We start from the raw sequence: 16,523 nt of genomic DNA, 5'->3' as shown, positions 1-16,523 counted from the left end.
TCTCACGCCTTGGTCTCAACCCCTGAACTTGCGGCATCACCATTACCATTACCGCTACCATTACCTTCAGTATCGCCGCTCTTTTCCTCCCTCTTCTCGTCCTGTTCTTTCGAATCACTAAGATCCTTCACATCCCCATCAATCTTTGTCTTTCCCCCATGCCCTTTAACATCCCCGTCAGTCTCACCATCCCCACCCTCTTTAACCCCCTCCTCCTCCTCCTCCTTCTCCCTAACCTTCCCACCAACCTTCTCATCCTCATCCCCCGCCCCATCCAACCCCTTCCCCTTTTCCAGGTCCCCCGTCTTCCTCTTCTTCGGGTACCCAATAACCTCCCTCCATCTCTGCGGCTCCTGCACAAGATCAAACGCCCTCTCCTTCTTACTCCTCAACCCCAACCCCCCCCCTTCATCATCATCATCATCCCCCAAATTCGCCAAATCCCCCAATCTCGACTCATCATCCGAGCTAAAACTCGAGTTGCTCGGGCTCCGGTTCAGCACCATCCTCACAGCCGGACCCTCCTTCTTCTTGATTTCCATCTGCATCTTCTTCATCTTCTTCAGCTCCTCCTCGTCGCAGTGCATAGCCTTGATCTCCATCCCAGGTAAATTCCTCTCCAAGAAATTCTGCAAATCTGGCAAGACAGACTTGTCCGGACGATACGTCCCGCTGTCATTGTCAATGATCAGCTGGTAAAGCTGAGGCTTGGGTGGTGGGGGTGACTTGGGGGGCCCATCGCCAATGTTTTCGTTGGGCGGATGCGTCGGTGGGGTTGGGGGCTGAGTAGACGAGGATTCGCCCGAGGAGACGTGGCTGTGATGGCGATGGTGTGACTTGCGCGGGTGAGCGAGACGCCGGATGAAGAACTCGCCCGAGCAGGCTATGTACGTGGCCACGTCGCTGTGCATCGAATGTTTCGACAAAAGATCGATGCCGAATTCCTTGCCTGTCTCGGTGAAGCGCATCAGGCCGTCAAGAGTAATGACATATGTAAAGATGCGGCCGCCTTCGTCAAAGTGGACCATCTTGAGAAACTGGAGAGAAGCCTCTTCGCTGCAAGCTTCAAAGTTGCCGTATTCGGTGCTGGAGTCAAAGTTGTAGATTCGGTGATGCTGTTTGTGAAGGACGGCATTGAGAATCCGGCCGCGTAAGCCTTTGGAGGAAAACATGCGGCCGATCATGGGGCGGAACTCGACATAGCGGTGGTAGAGCTTGGGCGGTACAGGCCCGGCGAGTTGTATCTCGTTTGCTTGGAAGCTGCAAGTTATCAGCGTCCATGTGTAGATCCAGCAGGCGGTAAGGTGAAACCCACTCAAACTTCTTTGTGCGACGACTCTTTTTCGAGTGGATAGAAGACGTCGCGTCGTTGTCCGCGTCCTTGTTGACTTTGACACCGGTTACCCACCCAATCATTGGGCTGTAGTGCTTCACCCAGTGGGTTGGACCAACGGTATAAACCTGGGCATGCGGAGGGTCCGACTTTCCCAACACCTCGATCCCAAGCTGCAATCTTGGTGTCAGTGGGACATTGCGGCAGAATACCGACCTGATGCCGTGGACGAAGTAAGCTCTGCGGCTGCCGGAGCGCTTCTTGACCTCAAATATCTTGCCCTCAGGTCCAAATCCTTCCCAGTCCTCACTGACATGCGGGACTCTAACAGTAACATTGCCCAGTCTATCGTCATGATCTGGCCAATCCTCGTCGTACAGGCGACACTTAAGCGCAAATCCCGACGCTGGAACGTTGGCCACAATCCACTCTTCCCTCCATTCTGGTTCGGTGGTTCTCCTCAGTGTTCGCGTTCGTCGGGTCAAGACGGGGTCTTCCTTGTGTCTTGTCGGCGCGGCATGCAACAATGTCGCATGGATGAAGGGGTCTGAGGAGTGGAGATGCAGATCGGCAATGGGGAGGTGGAAGGCGCGATAGAAGGTGAACTTGACAGTGTAGCCAGGCGGCGCGTCTGGCAGAGGCGTGGGATCGAATCCGCCTGGAGGGCCTGTCTTTGTTTTTATCCTCTCCTTCTGCTTCGCGTACTTCTCGAGCAGCGCAGAGGTTGTCGTGCCATTGCGCTTAGGCGGGGCATCGACCGTCGCTTGATCGGGAGGAGCTGACATGGAGGAGCTTGGGCTGTTGCTGTCGCGCAACACACGAGCATGGGCTGGTGATATTGTTTAAAATGTGTGAGCGGTTGAAGTTGTTGTTCAGCATAAAAGCGTCAGGCGACCGGCAAAGCGTACGGAGTATCCGGGAGGCTGGGCGCTAACACGCTGATGTGAGCAGGGCTGAGGCCCAAAGTCGACCGAGTTAAATAACACGGCTACAACTGTGGCTTCGGGCGTGCCCACGATCTGCCTGTAGCGAAGATCTGGCGCTCTGCAGTCGCGGAAGGGGCACAAAGTCACCGGCTCATCGGAACAGTCGGTGTCCAAACATCTCCTTCTCCGGGATCTGGGTGACGTCACGTAGCCTCTGTTTGACCCTCTTGGTTCAACCAAGCTTTTCGGCTTGTTTTCCGGGACCCGCCCGTTCAAGTCCCTGCTTTGACAGCGGCATCCCCACTCTTGACCTCCATGCCAGCATCTCGCCAGCTCTCCTCCTTTCCTGTTCTCGCTGCGCCCTCAGCTGTCCCAATGGCCGGGCGCCTGGAGCCTGTCAGTCTGTCCACGACAGGTGCCCATGTATTCTTTCACAGCACGCATTGGAATAGATCACAAATATTGACTTGCTTTCTAACAGAGCCCCAGTGCTGCTCGCAGTGTGCCTTTGCACCGCTTATCTGCCATTCCCAAAGGCCCTGAAGTACGAGAAACCATTTCCCATGCTTTGCAAATCTGAGACTGTGTCCTAGCTGAAGCTGCTGTCATCATGCGAAGACCTACTGGGGCTTCAATGGGCTCCCACTGGCCGCCACCAGGAATCATTGGAAACGTTGCATACGAAGTACAGGCGGCTGCTGCAGCGTACAGCTGGCACCGACCAGGCTGCAGCGAGACTGCGGTCTAGGCCGGAAAACCCGGTCTTTATTTGCTCATGAGATTCATAGCCTGTCACCTTGGATCGACTATGGCTTCAATCGCCAGGATTGTTACATTTGGAGCAGGACTGTTGTTTTATCTAAATAAACGCCATACCAGACGATGCCATGGTCTCATTTACCCTTAGTCTGTGTGGCAAGGATGTTGAATGCTCCGAGAGCACCAGTGTTGCCGACGACGACATCACCGATCCTGATATCGCCGGTATTGGGGCAAGTAAAACATCCCCCCTGAATGCATTCTTAGGGTCGGACCTTAGCTAACAAGTGTCCTTGCAGATCCTTCTCTCGTTCATCCTTCCATCAGTAGCAGCGATAATTGCCTTCTTGTTGGCATGGATCAAGATTCGCATTCCGCAACAACAATACAACTGTATCGATGATATGTCCTTGCCTTGGTTCAAGCGCGGACCGTCACGGTCTGGATCCGCATGGACTGCAACATCTGAAGTCTCCGGTTATCAAGGCTTCATTCTCCTGGTCAACGATCAGATGCTCTTGACTGGATTCGGATTAATCATCGCCATCTATTCCCAGATCTGTTCGATATCGATGTTCTCATTTCATGTTGCTTGCGACCTGGCTTACTTGTGCTGTACTGTGCACCTGACAACACTGACAGTTCTAAGACTTCCTTTCAAGGAGAGCACGAAGGCTCAGAGAAATTTACGGGTATCGCTAATGATTCTGGGCCTTACTGGCATTTTAGTCTGCAAATATCTGCAGTACAGTACATTGGAGTATGACAACGCTTCACTTGCAGCCTGCGACATCTCTTGGCCACGGACTGGCTCAGACTTTGAATACCTGTGGGATTGGTTTTGCCTCGTGTTGACACTGAGCGTCAACTACTATCAATCCATTGTCACCGATGTGGCTCCCCGGCTGCCCTCCGGTTCTGATGCTCGTCGGAAACCAATCAGCTCATGGGTTCTGGCGGTTTTGGAAAAGCTGCATGGATATCCAGGAGCCCAAAATGATATTGAAAAGTCCCTGGAGGAAATGCAAGAAAAGAATCAAGCGAGTTCCCTCAAACGGTTTACTTCCCTCACCACAACCATCAACAAGAGGAGGTCAGGCCAAATTTCAGCAGCAAGACTCCTATGGGCGGTTTTTGCCAATGTTGGCTTTGATGTGGTCATAGAGCTGCAGAACTCCATTATTTACGATCTTTTCCTCTGTACATTCTGGTTTGCTTTAGCGATCACCGACCTTATCACCTCGCTTACTCACGGAGGCGCCGATATTACGCCACTTCTGGAGTGGAAATTTGGCCAGGTCCTGCCAGTCATTCTTCTCGTCAGCTATGCTCTAACCGCTCTGGGTATCAAGTCTTGTAAGTTGGGAATTTTCGGTCAACTCCATACCTGCCGATGAGAACGAGAACTTATCAGCGCTTCCCTATTGCAGCGTCACGCACTCGTCGAAGACAATCGGCTTCAGTGGGTTCCTCACTGAACACGGCATCGCCAGAGAATCTCTCACGTAGCGATTCAGGCAGTTTAGGCTCAGAGGTTGATTTGGGCACCGGTCCAGGGCTGCCCAAGCGGTCTTTCACAAACACGGGCTTCTCGTCTCAAAATGAGGACCCGCGTTCTCGTCCTACACGGCGTGTCAACACCGTAGAATTAGAGCGAGCTATAGTACCTGAGAGGGCTAAGGTATGTTATTCCCCCAAGCAAAATTGCAATAAGGCTAATACGAATCCGGCAGAAGAAACCCAGACAAAAGCAGAGGTCTATTCTGGATGTCAAGGATTACATCACCCAACCCATTGACCTAATTGACTTCTCTAGAAGAGAAGCCCAAGGCTACATCGGTGTCGTTGTCGTAGCTGCCTTCCTCTTTCTTGTTGGTTTCTTGGTTCAGATGTACTTTTTTTTTCGAGAGACTGTGACGGCACTTACAGGTCTTTACATATTTCTATTCTTCCACCGCGTGGTGAGAGGTAGCCGAGCTATCAGACGGATCAAGATGGAACGGTTGAGAAGGGAGCATGCTATCTTGCATAGACAGCAGCCTACTCAAACCTTGGGATCGCAATCCTCTGCCTCGGGAACGACGGGTAGCAATGAGGCGTCTTTAAGGGAAGAGAACCATCACTTCAACTGGCAAAGCGACGAACGGTCGGGGGCCGTCAATCCTTGGATGCATTTGAACGTCAGTGGATAGGCGCTTTGATGGGAATGAGGTCCTTCATAAAAGCTTCAAGGCTTTCCGAGGCAGTAGAGGGTTGCAGCGAGACAAGGTTCGGGGTACCTGCTGTGGTGAGGAACGTTGACATGCTGCAGGATTTTACTTCTACTGTCAAGCAAAGGCATCCTAGGACCAGATTAACTGCAACTACCTACATGCTTTTCTGATAGTAGAATATTATCTGACAGATATTATATACCGTTGCCAGTACTTTCTTTCCAGGTGCCTGGCAAGCCTCCGAGCTGTCTGTCACTCCAAGAAGGAGAATATATGCATAACAATATAAGTTGGCATTGATAGCGACTTATCAACAGCAAATCCTCTGTGGCGCAATTGGCTAGCGCGTCTGACTGTTAATCAGGAGGTTGGAAGTTCGAGCCTTCCCGGAGGAGATTATTTTTCCTGATAACCATCAGGTTACACGGGACCCCACTTTTTGTTCCTACCTCTTTTTGCTCACCACAATATCAACAGCCATTGATTGTCCTTTTTCTACGGACCGTTTCTTTTCTAATAGCCCCCAGGGAGCGTTTGAAGTCTTCCACATATCAACAGTCTCAAACCCCAGCGCCAGGTCAATACACCTACGTAACATCTTTTCTTGGGCAGTCCCTCGCTGAGTTTCTGAAGAAGATGCGGGACAGTAAACACTTGCATTACATTGCATCTTGCCCCAACAAGTCACAGCCTCTCCAAAGCTGACAGTAAGACCAAACCCAACATATAAACAAACATCATCACGATCCAAACAGTCTCTTTTCACCCCCCTCACTACTGCACCACCTCACCCCAACCCTCCCGCCGCCGCTCCCCACCACCAGGCAGAACCATCCCCGCCTGCCTCTTATACCCAACCCTAATCCCCTCCTTTTCCTGCCGTCCCCTCAACTCCCCATCCTGCTGCATCACAGCGCACGAGCAGCAAAAGCAAGACACCAAACAGTCTTTTGTCTCGCTGCCAGGGATGCTGTACTTCTTTCTGATTTCTGCGCGATGCTTCATGATGTCACTACCCTCCTCGTATTAGCACCTACATTACATGTTAGGGGGGAGGGTTAGACTTGCAGGAAACACATCGACAGGAGGACATTATTCACAGCAAAGTCCTTGCAATCGGCGTTGTTTTCTTCGGCAGGGAGGTTAGGGTCTCGGAGGCGCTGGGCTGTTTGGCCGTAGACTAGAGCACAAAAAGAAAAAGAAAAAATGTTAAGGGGTGGTGATGAAAGGGGATAGGGGGGAGAGGGGAAGGGGGGGTGTACAAATGCATGGGCAGGCGATTGCTTTCCAGAAGAGGCCACAGGGGAAGCATTGGATGAGGGGTGTTTCCCATTCTGAGGTGGTCGTCGAGGTAGGGAGGGGTTTGGCCTCGTCTTGGGGGGCAGCGTGTGTCTGGTCTGGGGTGGTCGACATGGTGTTAATGCGGTGGTGGATTTGACAGAGATCATGAGAGGGCCGAAGAGGGAGGATGGCAGGGTTGATATATATTGCGTGGAAAACTCTCGACTGGGTGTGGCTCGGGGAGGATGATTTGAGATCTGGCATGGATTACATCCTTCTGTGTCGTGACACCAGGATTGCTCCATGCTGCCGCTATTTTATCTGTTAAAGAAAGTGACTGCCCGAATGGTGATTTGAGGGTGAAGATAGGAATCGGAGTTTAGCCAAGACCAGATGGCCTGCCCATCAGCATGCAGGGGTGAGGCGGACAGTCAAGCGTTTTCAACCGCCGAAAAGAAGATGCCTAGCTAGCGCGATGTGAGTTTGTCTGGCTTTTAGTAAGACTCAGAATCCGGCCTTATCCTCTTGCTCATAATCAAATAATCCGGCTCGATCACCTTCCCCCGTAGAATCCTCGGCACAGGGGAGATGTCATCCCTCTCAAACCCAAGCTTCCTATAAAACGCCAACCCACGAGCGTTGGACAAGAAACAAGTGAGCATAACCTTGGTTATCGGCGGCAAATTAACAGCAACAGCCGTAAGGAAGCTCATCAGTAAAGATCCCAACCCGGTCCTCATAAGCATGTTAGATCAACACCACATCTCAGGCTCGAATACAGAGTGAACAATACACACCCCTGCAGATCTGGCTTCAGATGAACCTCATAACAATACACCACCGGTTCTCCCTCCTCGTAAGTCGGCATCAAAGACGTGAAACCCCGAAGTTCGCCAGTCTCTTCCTCCTTGACAAGGACATACCTCAGCTCTGGAGATCTCATCTCGTTGAGCTTTTTGTCCGGATGCCACCTCCCTGCCGAATTCTCATAGTCCTTCTTGCTTGTTTCGACAAGAAGGTCAAAACAAGCATCGAGATCTTCTTGTTTGAGGTTTGCCGGTTGTGCCAAGCTGATTGTGTATTTGGCTCCCGTCCTTGGGTGAGTCCAGGCTGTCACCCAGGAGGATTCCTTGGCCTTGCTGGGTCTTATGTCAGTGGGGGTGGGTGTGCAAAAGAAGAGAAAATCCCCGACGGTGATTCAAGTTGCATGTTGTCTTGGGGGATATCAAACAACTTTGAAGAGGGGCTGATAGGGCTATTATTGTTGGGGAGAGAAATGAGAGAGGAGTGCTCACTCAGGAAGTAAATAGTCAGCAATAAACTCTTCATCAGTCTTGCGATTGGCAACCTCGATGGGGCTGGTCGCTGCTCTCGAGCGCTTTGACTTCATCATGAGAATCTTCAAAGTCACAGTGAGGCAAAGAGAATGAGACGAGCACTTGAAGTCAAAAGTGAGGTGTTTGCGCTCTCAGTATATCCCCAGAGTGAGATTTCCATAAAGGTACATAAAAGGACGTGTCGCGACACGTCTTAAAGGTACCAGGTAGCTAGCTGGCTGAGAGCCCGAGCTGCTGCGGGATTGGTCTTGGCACCGTCCGTTGCAGCCCAGAGCCTCAGCGTGGGGCTCACTCACTGAAAGCCTACTGCGACCATGACGTTTTTGGCCTCCGAATTTTTCCCGCCAACACTCGAATATCACCACTGAGAAGAACGGCGCATTGAACAAGCAACAGAACCACCAATGGCTGTTATCCGTAAAGTGTTTCCTTGATCTCAAGTCTCTTCATAGACCTGCCGTTAATGCGCCACTTTCTTGCCTCGGCGGGGTCCGTTTTCCGCACATATGCGACAGGTAGCAGCTCTTCACGAACAAGGCTTGGGCCGACGTTGAGCTTGGAGCATGTATGTAGAAGTTACACACTATGAATGCCAATATCTCTCGTGTTCAAATCTGATGATTGCGGGGCTCAACTAGTTTGTCCAAAGGTCTCGGGCTTTGGCATTATACAGACATATCCTCCGCGCAACTCGACGCATTGCGGACCCGTCCACCCGAGCTGACACCCGCCGTTTTGCACGGCAAGAGTTTGAGAGAAACCGAGGGGTGACTGATCTTGTTTGTTTCTCCTCTTTCCTCGTCCACGTTTTGGCCCAGTGAAGACTAATCCCTACTACGTCCACAGGACCACATCCGCTATCTCCTCTCCACGGGCAAGACAGAATGGGAGAGCATGGAAAGGTATATTGACGGTCTGTAAAGCTAAAGAGACAATTTTACCTTGCCCTCCGTGACCTTTCTCTCGTACTGTGCACGACCCTCTCATATCTGGGTTCTGTGCCTCTCCTCATGTAGACTCCCCTCCCAACTTCGGGTATATCGTACAATCATCCATCCCTTCACAAAACAACGTCTTAACCCTGGCGCTGCTTATGTCTTGGATTCGCCGGGCAAATGATGTAGATGTACCCCCGATGTCTCTTCCCCGCCTTTCGCCTCACAACCTTTTTTTCACACTCTTGTCAGCCAATTCCTCCTTTCCCCTCACGTCCGACCATTAGTAGTAGTAGTAGTAGTAGTAAAACAAACCTTGCAGTGCTCACACCTCTTCTTGACGGAACTGTGAACCTTCATCCCCCTCGTCTGCTGAACCGCCACCCCCACCGCCTTGCTGGCAGCAGCCCCATTCGATGTTGGAGCCGTCTGTGTAGTCTGGGAAACGATCTTGGAGAGGGCCGGCCGGCAGCACGAGCAAAACAGGCCGTGCGACTTGGAGGAGAGCGACCGGGTCGTCTGGAATCTGGTGGCGACTGTGGAGGTCTTGGGACGGGCAACGGTTCGGAGGGCGGTCGTTGAGGAGAGGGAGAGGGTGCGCATGGAGCGCGCGAGGAGGGAGAGGCTCGCCATGGCTTGGATCGATCGGGGGGAGGGGTTGTTCCTGTTGCGTTTGTTCGTCACCGACGCTCGGGTGTCTCGTTCCGAATCGTCGATGAATCGTAAAGTTGAAGGTCCGACAGGTTTGGATGTGGTCCGGGCGTTTGGGAGGTGGGTAGGGCGGAGACAGGGATTGGGTGGGAGTGGATCACGTGGGTGCACCTTCGGGTTCAGAGGTGGAACATGTGTGACCCTAACCCTTGATTTTGATCCGAGACAAACCATTCACCTCAGGGTTTGTTTGAGTGAGACCGGATGAAAGCATGGCGAAGTTGCGAAGCGATGGCTGATGACGTGACGACATGAATATCGGAAGATAAAACAGGGAGAAGAGACTTCGAAGCTAGGGGTTAATTGTACAACGGTCTCTCTTCTTTAGAAGTAGATACAATGTCTGCAATCATGGAGTTCCTACGATTTATTCCACTCCTCATCCTTCCCACCTTGGCCAAGATGCCTCCACTCATAACCCTCGAGGAGCACTACGTTTCTGCCACCACCCCGGATGCTATGAAGGCTCTGTTCAAGGAGCAGACACAGTTTGTCCCCAATGTCATGGAAAAGTTGACCAACCTCTCCTCTCTCCGACTTTCCGACATGGACAAGGGAGATGTCACAATCCAAGTTGTTAGCCATGCCGCAGGGTTAGGGTCGTACCCCGTCAACTACAGCAGGTCAGCCAACGATCAGGTCTATGAGGCTGTCAAGAATGCAAAAGGAAGATTGGCAGGTTTTGCGACTGCTCCCATGTCTCAGCCGGCGGAAGCGGCAGCAGAGTTCCGGAGGGCGGTCACGGAGCTCGGCTTTGTGGGTGCTTTGGTCGACAATCACGACGGCAAAGGGGGCTATTTTGATGGGGAGGAATACGATGCTTTTTGGGCTGTTGCAGAGGAATTCGATGTTCCAGTCTACCTTCATCCCACTTGGCCGAGTGAAGACATGGCTCCACGATATCAAGGCAACTTCGATCCTATCGCTGCAAACTCGCTGGGAAGTTCTGGCTGGGGGTGGCACCAGGACACTGGGCTTCATGTCTTGAGACTGTTTGCCTCTGGACTGTTTGATCGCAGACCCAAGCTGAAGATCATCGCTGGACATATGGGTGAAATGATACCGTTTATGCTGCAGCGTATTGACAGGCTTAGTGGAAGATGGAGCACAGCTCAGAGAAACTTCACAACGGTATATCGGGAGAACATCTATGTCACGACGAGCGGTGTTTGGAGCTTGGATCCCATGAGGTGCATTTTGGCCAACACTCCCATTGACCACATCCTGTACAGTATTGACTATCCTTTTACAAGCAATGAGGTTGGGTTGGCATGGTTCAAGGAGCTGGAGGCAAGCGGGCTGGTCGACCAGGAGCAGCTGGAGGCCATTGCCTACAAAAACGCAGAGAAACTGCTCCGCATCAAAGTTGACGACGTCAAGGGTAATTGTACTCACGGAACGGCATGACAGGGTTAGCTCCATCTTCTTGTTGTGGGAAATTGAGGGTTATTTTGGCGATTAAGACCACTGCCACAGCCACGAAGACAAATCCAGCCAATGGCATGTTATACCAAGACCGCACCATGCCACTCTGAGCTCGCTGTGCGAGAAGAGGGCGCCAGCAAACCCTGGCGTCGTGATGTCCTCAATTGCTAGTGCCATGAATACATTGTATAAATCAACATCGTGTTGCCACCTCAGTGTCTCCAAACCCAGACTCCTTAGTCAGTCCAAAACCCAATCCTGACAGCCAAAATGGAAAACGACAACCACCTCACCTCCCTCACCCTAACCCGCTACCTCCCCCGTCTCTCCTCCCAGATCCCCCACCCAGAAGAACCCTCCAACATCCCCTTCGACCAAACCAAACTCGTCCAACCCAACCCCAAAAAGTTTCACGGTAAAAACACCATCCGCGTAGGCCTCCCGGGCCGCAACAGCCAGGATCTCTACCGCATCCAAAGCCACATCTCCGACTACGAAGACGTCTTCTTCGACCGCTCCTGGAACTTCCCCAAGCTCAAGACCGACGCGCAGCGACTCAAAAAGGCAAATCAACCTTACGCTTACGGGAAAGCCTCGAGCATGAGAAGTGGGTTGCTGATCAGGCCGCACTACATTCCTGTTTTGGAGAAAATGTTCAAGACGAGGTGTAGCTCGCTGTATTGCTGTGATTACTGCGAGAAAATGAAGAGGGACTTCTTTGAGGAGGGAAAGAAGGAATGGACGAGGAATAATTTGATTGAGGGGCGGGAAATTGCCGCGGACAAAAGCTGGAGGTTGCCGTTTGAGGATGAGAGGGATGGGAGGTTGGTTTTTGGGAGGCGGTGGAGGCAACTGGTGGAGGAGGTGGAAGCTGGGCAGAGTCTGGCTGTTGAAGGGTCTGTTGGGGATTGTGAAGCGGTGCAGAGGGTTGGGTTTGGGTTTGAGGATGTTGTGAGGGGGGAAGGGCAGTGGGAATATCAGATCAAGGTCAAGCCACGGAAGCGAGGTCGTGGAAAAGGGAGGAGCAGCCAGGGTGGGACGAAAGACACTTCCCCTACAACAAGTGAAGAGTGGGTTGAGGGTGAGGATCTCGGAAACAGCTGGGCTCTGGTGAGAGTGGCAGTCGAGACCGGGAGCGGGAGCAGGAACAGCGACGGTGACAGCTATGCCCTCCTCACACCAACATCGGAGAGTGTGTCGGATCAGTGGGAGATGCTCAGCCAAGGGGCTTGAATAATAACCGTAGCAATATCTAATGCAAAGAGACATTATCCAACTAATCACCAAGCCTTTCTCTACTATGATCTAGGTCTTTTTTTAACGCGTGTGGTTGAGACTTTGTCTGTGATTGGTTCCTTCCCAAATCACCACTTCAGTCAGCAACCCGCATACGTCGGCAGAAATCCCGACTTTGCACCGATCATGCAACTCTCGTGTGGGTAGCCGGCAACCGACACGGCCAGTTACTACCCCGATGCCTGACGGGCACGCCGACATATCTAACCGAGGAAACTTCTACACCGACATCGTCAATGCCGGCTCCGCCAACCTCCACCTCGACGTCGTCTGACATTGATCACCATTTCCTTGATTGCGACAATGACGTCTTTTTGCGACGATGCAGTCCCAAGAGAGGCTATGATGGACTACTTAAGATCGTTGGGAAGCCATCCAATGATAGTATATGGCATCAAACATTACAACTCATGCAAAGATTCTACTTGATCACTCAAACATTTGACAATTATACATACACGCCTGCGATTTCTAGACTCTGTCTACAATCACACCTCACGGTTCAACCACAATGCCAGAAATCCTCATTGGAGAGTACCTCTTCCTCCGGCTCAAACAGCTCGGCATCGAGACTGTCTTTGGCGTTCCCGGTGGTATGTGTCCGGTTCTGAACCACCACTAGGTCTTATAGCCATGCTGAGTTGCCTGGCAGATTTTGAACTAGCCCTTCTCGATCTCATCGAACCTCTCGGCCTCTCCTGGGTCGGCGCACCGAACGAACTGATCGGAGCCTACGCTGCCGATGGTTATGCGCGCCTCAATGGACTTGGCGCTCTGGTGACCACATTTGGTCCTGGAGAACTGAGTGCTCTGTGTGGTATCGGAGGATCATACTGCGAGTCTGTTCCTGTCCTTCACATTGTTGGATATCCCACCATTCCAGCACAGAAGAGCGGAAAAATCCTTCATCATACCTTGGGGGATGGAAAGTTTGAGTACGCCCTTAGCACCTGGTCTTACCTTGTCGAGATATGATGAGTTGACATGTGGCTTTTAGCCATTACCAAAGGATCTCCTCCGAGTTGTGTTGCGCAACTACCGTCCTTGACGACCCGACTACTGCTGCGGCTGAGATCGACAGTGTTGTGAACGCAATGATTTTCCATTCTAAACCTGGATACATTGGCATCTCTGAAGATATTGCCTATGCAAAGGTATCCAGTGAGTATCTTGGTACAAAACTCGCTCGATGCTTGCCACCAAGTGCTCCAGAGTCTGAGGCTGCTGTCACCACCGAGATAGTCAGCCAGCTAGAGTTGGCAAAATCCCCAATCTTGATTGTGGATGGCGGAGCTGCAAGGGCGAGCTGGGCTGAACATGTCGATCCTCTAATCCAAGCCCTCAAAATACCATTTCTTGTGACTGGGTTGGGCAAGGGTGTTGCTGATGAGATGAGCCCTTACTACCAGGGCTGTTATGCTGGTGAAGGGTCGTGGCCGAGGAGTGTTACTGGACTTGTGCAAGAGGCAGACTGCATCTTGTGGCTGGGGAACTACCCTTCTGATTTCAACACGTAGGTCATACTCCTGCCTCGATTCTTTCAAGCGAGGAGAACAACTGACATATTATCCACTATAGGGGTATCTTCACCGAAAAGCTCGACCAATGCACCATCATCGATCTTCAACGATTCTTTGTCAATATTGGGGCGACCAAATACGACGCTAGAATCAATCATGTTCTGCCCAAGCTCATTTCAGCCCTATCTTCGCACTACCCGTTGGCCCAGCGCACGAAACAAAATCCCCAGGTCGATCAACAACTCTCTCTCCCAGCAAGTAACAAGATAGAGCAAGACTGGCTCTGGTCCCGCCTCACCTCCTACCTCCGGCCAGGTGATCTCGTCATCACCGAAACCGGCACCGCTCAGGTCGGCACCACCGCCACCCGTTTCCCTTCTGGGTGTCACGGCTGGACACAATCCGTCTACGGCAGCATAGGCTACGCAGCTGGGGCTGCGGCCGGTGCCGCCATTGCTGCCAAGGAGACAGGCAAATACAAGCGACTGGTGCTGGTGACAGGGGAGGGGAGCCTGCAACTTACGGTGCAGGCTTTCTCTATGCTCACAAGATATGGGATTGTCTCGGTGGTGTTTGCGCTGAATAACTCCGGGTAAATCCTTTTCCACGATGCATAAGCTTGAGTGGCCTTTTGCTGACAGGAGACACAGGTACACCATTGAGCGCTACTTTCGCGGGTGGGACGCAAAGTATAACGACATCCCCATGTGGGACTATGCCGCTCTGTTCAAGGCTTTTGCGCCGGATGTTGAGCCGCGGGTCAAGGGGTACAAAGTCACAACGGCGGAGGAATTAGATGAGCTACTGAGTGATGGGGAATTTTGTGACTCGGTGGTGCCGCAGTGTGTGGACATGATTATGGACCCGAAGGATGCACCGGAGGCGATGAGGGCGGTTTTCGAGGAGAAGAATGCCATGTGAGTTGGCGGAATATGGTTAGGAGGTTCTTGATTCATGTATCTGCTGTGGGATCTGGATAGACTTTCAAGTTGGTGCTATGGGTTGGGCCTGATGTTTGTTGCCCTCTCATGTATCTGGGCAGAAGGTCCTTGAAATGTATAGCATATCTCCTGAGACATTATGAAACTTTGCTCATGCGTAACGCAGCAGCTGATAACAGCTCGAATGTAAATTGGCAGTCACTATTCACTGTCGCTTGAATTCAGTGAGCTCTTCCCATTCAGAGCCTTACCTGGACGCTCTGGCAGGTCCCTATTCATCCCTTGAACTCTTGCATTGGCAAGAAGGAGCTTTGCGACATTACTTTGCCAGATCGAGTTCCTTCTCCCATGATATCCAGGGAAAGGACGGACGCACAATCCAATGCCCACCGCCACAAGATCTCCCAAAAAGTCGACAGGGCCAGTCATCGAATCTCTCCTCGACAACATTCTTCCCAACATACCTACCTATCCCTACATCTTCCACGCCAAATCCAATCATCTCACACCATATAACCCGCGACGTCTCTCACATTGGTTCCGTCTTTTATCATCCATCTACACATCATGACATTCCCACGCTTTTTGGGTACTCTCCCCATTCTCCTAGTCGTACTTCCAGCTACTTCGGCAAGCCCTGTCCTCATCCCTCCACGGCCCTACCTGCACAGCGTCCTCAACTGGAACACCACATTCCAAAACTCTAGCCTTCTGCTACCCTCTAGCCACGCCAATGCCACCTTCACGTGTGGATCTCGTTCAGATACACCCATCTACACTTGTGCGTCCTAGACAACCCATCTTCTAGGTGAATGACTGAATTTTTTTTGGTGGCAGTGGGAGATGTGGATGACGGCGGCCCCGGCGTGACAATGCGCGACGCCGATTACAGCAACACGCACCAAAATCACTACTACTTTTTGTACGAAAATGCGCGTGATGAGACTCCGTGGAAGTATACATTGGTAAGCCCGCACCGACACAGCTTTGGTTGGACTTGTCATTGACAATAGTATTTGTACCCGCAAGCTCCATCCTGGCGAGACAGTCTTCATTTCGGTCTGCCCTACCTTTTCAGGTCGCATCGTTCGCGGCAGGCTGGACGAGAACCTTGACGGGACGGCCAGGCACAATCTGGGAACTTGGATCGAGGTGGCTTGGGAAGCGCAAGACAATACCACGGCGTCGAACTCGTCAACGCGGTCTTGGGGAGACGTCTCGCTGCTTGAGGGGTGTGATGGGGGAGCGGTGATGCTTGCTACGGATGGGAGTGGGGTGGTGACTGGGTTCAGTCGAAACATTCTTAGGGAAGCGCCAGAGGGTGCGCTGGCGAGAAAGGCGAATGGGAGTCTTGTGCTGGGCAAGACTGTTGGGTCTGAGGCTAATGAAGAGGCGATGAGGTGGGAGCTCAAGGTGTTGGACCCGTTGAGGGAGGCTTTTATTGTTGAAGATGTTAAGCCGGTGATTGTGACGGAGAATGGGAGGTGGGATTTGACGTTTTATGCTGGGATTTATTGATGACGGGGGCTTACCAGGTTTTGCTTAGGGGTTCATGATCTTGAACGGGGGCGGGAGGTTGGATGATGTATAAAGAGATGGGGTTTTGGTTAGAGAGGTTTTTGGGTTTTTTATTCGAACTTGTTTCAAGTTGAAATCTACATGAAATGTAAGAGGTTGTTTGGATAATAGAGATGATGATTTTGGTTACATGATGTTGCAAGTGGCTTCGAGAAAGCTTGACTCCTCTGGGCTTGATTGAACCCCTGTTTCAAGCAAATGCCTGCCGCGGGAAGGGTGGGGTGATCTGGCTGCAGACCCCTGGCTAGGGGATCAGCCACTGGTGCAT

The 16,523-nt window shown here is 51.8% G+C and overlaps 10 protein-coding genes and 1 non-coding gene across 11 annotated transcripts; 6 read left to right on the top strand and 5 right to left on the bottom strand.

Annotated features, from left to right (window-relative positions):
- Positions 1-2: 2 nt before the first annotated feature.
- Positions 3-2,589, bottom strand: QC762_504640 (uncharacterized protein; the record flags this gene model as incomplete). Its single annotated transcript, XM_062890890.1, has 2 exons — positions 1,316-2,589; positions 3-1,260 (listed from the first exon to the last, which is right to left on the bottom strand). The coding sequence occupies exons 1-2, from the start codon at positions 2,116-2,118 to the stop codon at positions 3-5; spliced, it is 2,061 nt and encodes a 686-aa protein (XP_062742030.1). The 5' UTR covers positions 2,119-2,589.
- A 23-nt stretch (positions 2,590-2,612) lies between these two features.
- Positions 2,613-5,535, top strand: QC762_504630 (uncharacterized protein). The gene is made up of 4 exons (XM_062890889.1): positions 2,613-3,243; positions 3,307-4,374; positions 4,449-4,699; positions 4,752-5,535. Exons 1-4 carry the CDS (start codon positions 3,147-3,149, stop codon positions 5,208-5,210), a joined length of 1,875 nt encoding a protein of 624 aa, XP_062742029.1. The 5' UTR covers positions 2,613-3,146; the 3' UTR covers positions 5,211-5,535.
- A 17-nt stretch (positions 5,536-5,552) lies between these two features.
- QC762_0079630 lies at positions 5,553-5,626 on the bottom strand. Its single transcript has one exon. It is a non-coding gene; the product is annotated as a tRNA-Asn (tRNA).
- A 68-nt stretch (positions 5,627-5,694) lies between these two features.
- Positions 5,695-6,776, bottom strand: QC762_504625 (uncharacterized protein; the record flags this gene model as incomplete). The annotated part of the gene is made up of 3 exons (XM_062890888.1): positions 5,695-6,243; positions 6,309-6,411; positions 6,494-6,776. The coding sequence occupies 3 exons, from the start codon at positions 6,774-6,776 to the stop codon at positions 6,006-6,008; spliced, it is 624 nt and encodes a 207-aa protein (XP_062742028.1). The 3' UTR covers positions 5,695-6,005.
- Positions 6,777-7,006: 230 nt separating this feature from the next.
- NAT4 (N alpha-acetyl-transferase) lies at positions 7,007-8,049 on the bottom strand (the record flags this gene model as incomplete). Its single annotated transcript, XM_062890887.1, has 3 exons — positions 7,808-8,049; positions 7,310-7,651; positions 7,007-7,247 (listed from the first exon to the last, which is right to left on the bottom strand). The coding sequence occupies exons 1-3, from the start codon at positions 7,903-7,905 to the stop codon at positions 7,007-7,009; spliced, it is 681 nt and encodes a 226-aa protein (XP_062742027.1). The 5' UTR covers positions 7,906-8,049.
- Positions 8,050-8,245: 196 nt separating this feature from the next.
- QC762_504610 (uncharacterized protein) lies at positions 8,246-8,906 on the top strand. Its single transcript, XM_062890886.1, has 3 exons — positions 8,246-8,414; positions 8,488-8,628; positions 8,696-8,906. The coding sequence occupies exons 1-3, from the start codon at positions 8,313-8,315 to the stop codon at positions 8,768-8,770; spliced, it is 318 nt and encodes a 105-aa protein (XP_062742026.1). The 5' UTR covers positions 8,246-8,312; the 3' UTR covers positions 8,771-8,906.
- QC762_504600 (uncharacterized protein) lies at positions 8,629-12,160 on the bottom strand. The gene is made up of 2 exons (XM_062890885.1): positions 9,100-12,160; positions 8,629-9,014 (listed from the first exon to the last, which is right to left on the bottom strand). Exons 1-2 carry the CDS (start codon positions 9,667-9,669, stop codon positions 8,925-8,927), a joined length of 660 nt encoding a protein of 219 aa, XP_062742023.1. The 5' UTR covers positions 9,670-12,160; the 3' UTR covers positions 8,629-8,924.
- Positions 9,760-10,902, top strand: QC762_504590 (uncharacterized protein; the record flags this gene model as incomplete). Its single annotated transcript, XM_062890884.1, has 1 exon — positions 9,760-10,902. Exon 1 carries the CDS (start codon positions 9,835-9,837, stop codon positions 10,900-10,902), a length of 1,068 nt encoding a protein of 355 aa, XP_062742025.1. The 5' UTR covers positions 9,760-9,834.
- QC762_504585 (uncharacterized protein) lies at positions 11,191-12,153 on the top strand (the record flags this gene model as incomplete). The annotated part of the gene is made up of 1 exon (XM_062890883.1): positions 11,191-12,153. One exon carries the CDS (start codon positions 11,191-11,193, stop codon positions 12,151-12,153), a length of 963 nt encoding a protein of 320 aa, XP_062742024.1.
- Positions 12,161-12,198: 38 nt separating the features above from the next.
- Positions 12,199-14,878, top strand: PDC1 (Pyruvate decarboxylase 1). The gene is made up of 5 exons (XM_062890882.1): positions 12,199-12,809; positions 12,869-13,151; positions 13,214-13,729; positions 13,795-14,328; positions 14,387-14,878. Exons 1-5 carry the CDS (start codon positions 12,728-12,730, stop codon positions 14,655-14,657), a joined length of 1,686 nt encoding a protein of 561 aa, XP_062742022.1. The 5' UTR covers positions 12,199-12,727; the 3' UTR covers positions 14,658-14,878.
- Positions 14,879-15,010: 132 nt separating this feature from the next.
- On the top strand, positions 15,011-16,428 carry QC762_504575 (uncharacterized protein). The gene is made up of 3 exons (XM_062890881.1): positions 15,011-15,458; positions 15,515-15,642; positions 15,707-16,428. Exons 1-3 carry the CDS (start codon positions 15,245-15,247, stop codon positions 16,193-16,195), a joined length of 831 nt encoding a protein of 276 aa, XP_062742021.1. The 5' UTR covers positions 15,011-15,244; the 3' UTR covers positions 16,196-16,428.
- The last annotated feature ends 95 nt before the right edge of the window (positions 16,429-16,523 follow it).

The sequence above is a fragment of the Podospora pseudocomata genome, chromosome 5, assembly GCF_035222375.1.
Source record: "Podospora pseudocomata strain CBS 415.72m chromosome 5, whole genome shotgun sequence".
Lineage (NCBI taxonomy): Eukaryota > Fungi > Ascomycota > Sordariomycetes > Sordariales > Podosporaceae > Podospora > Podospora pseudocomata.
Note: the sequence above shows the minus strand (reverse complement) of the source record. Positions and strands in the feature narration are given on the sequence as shown.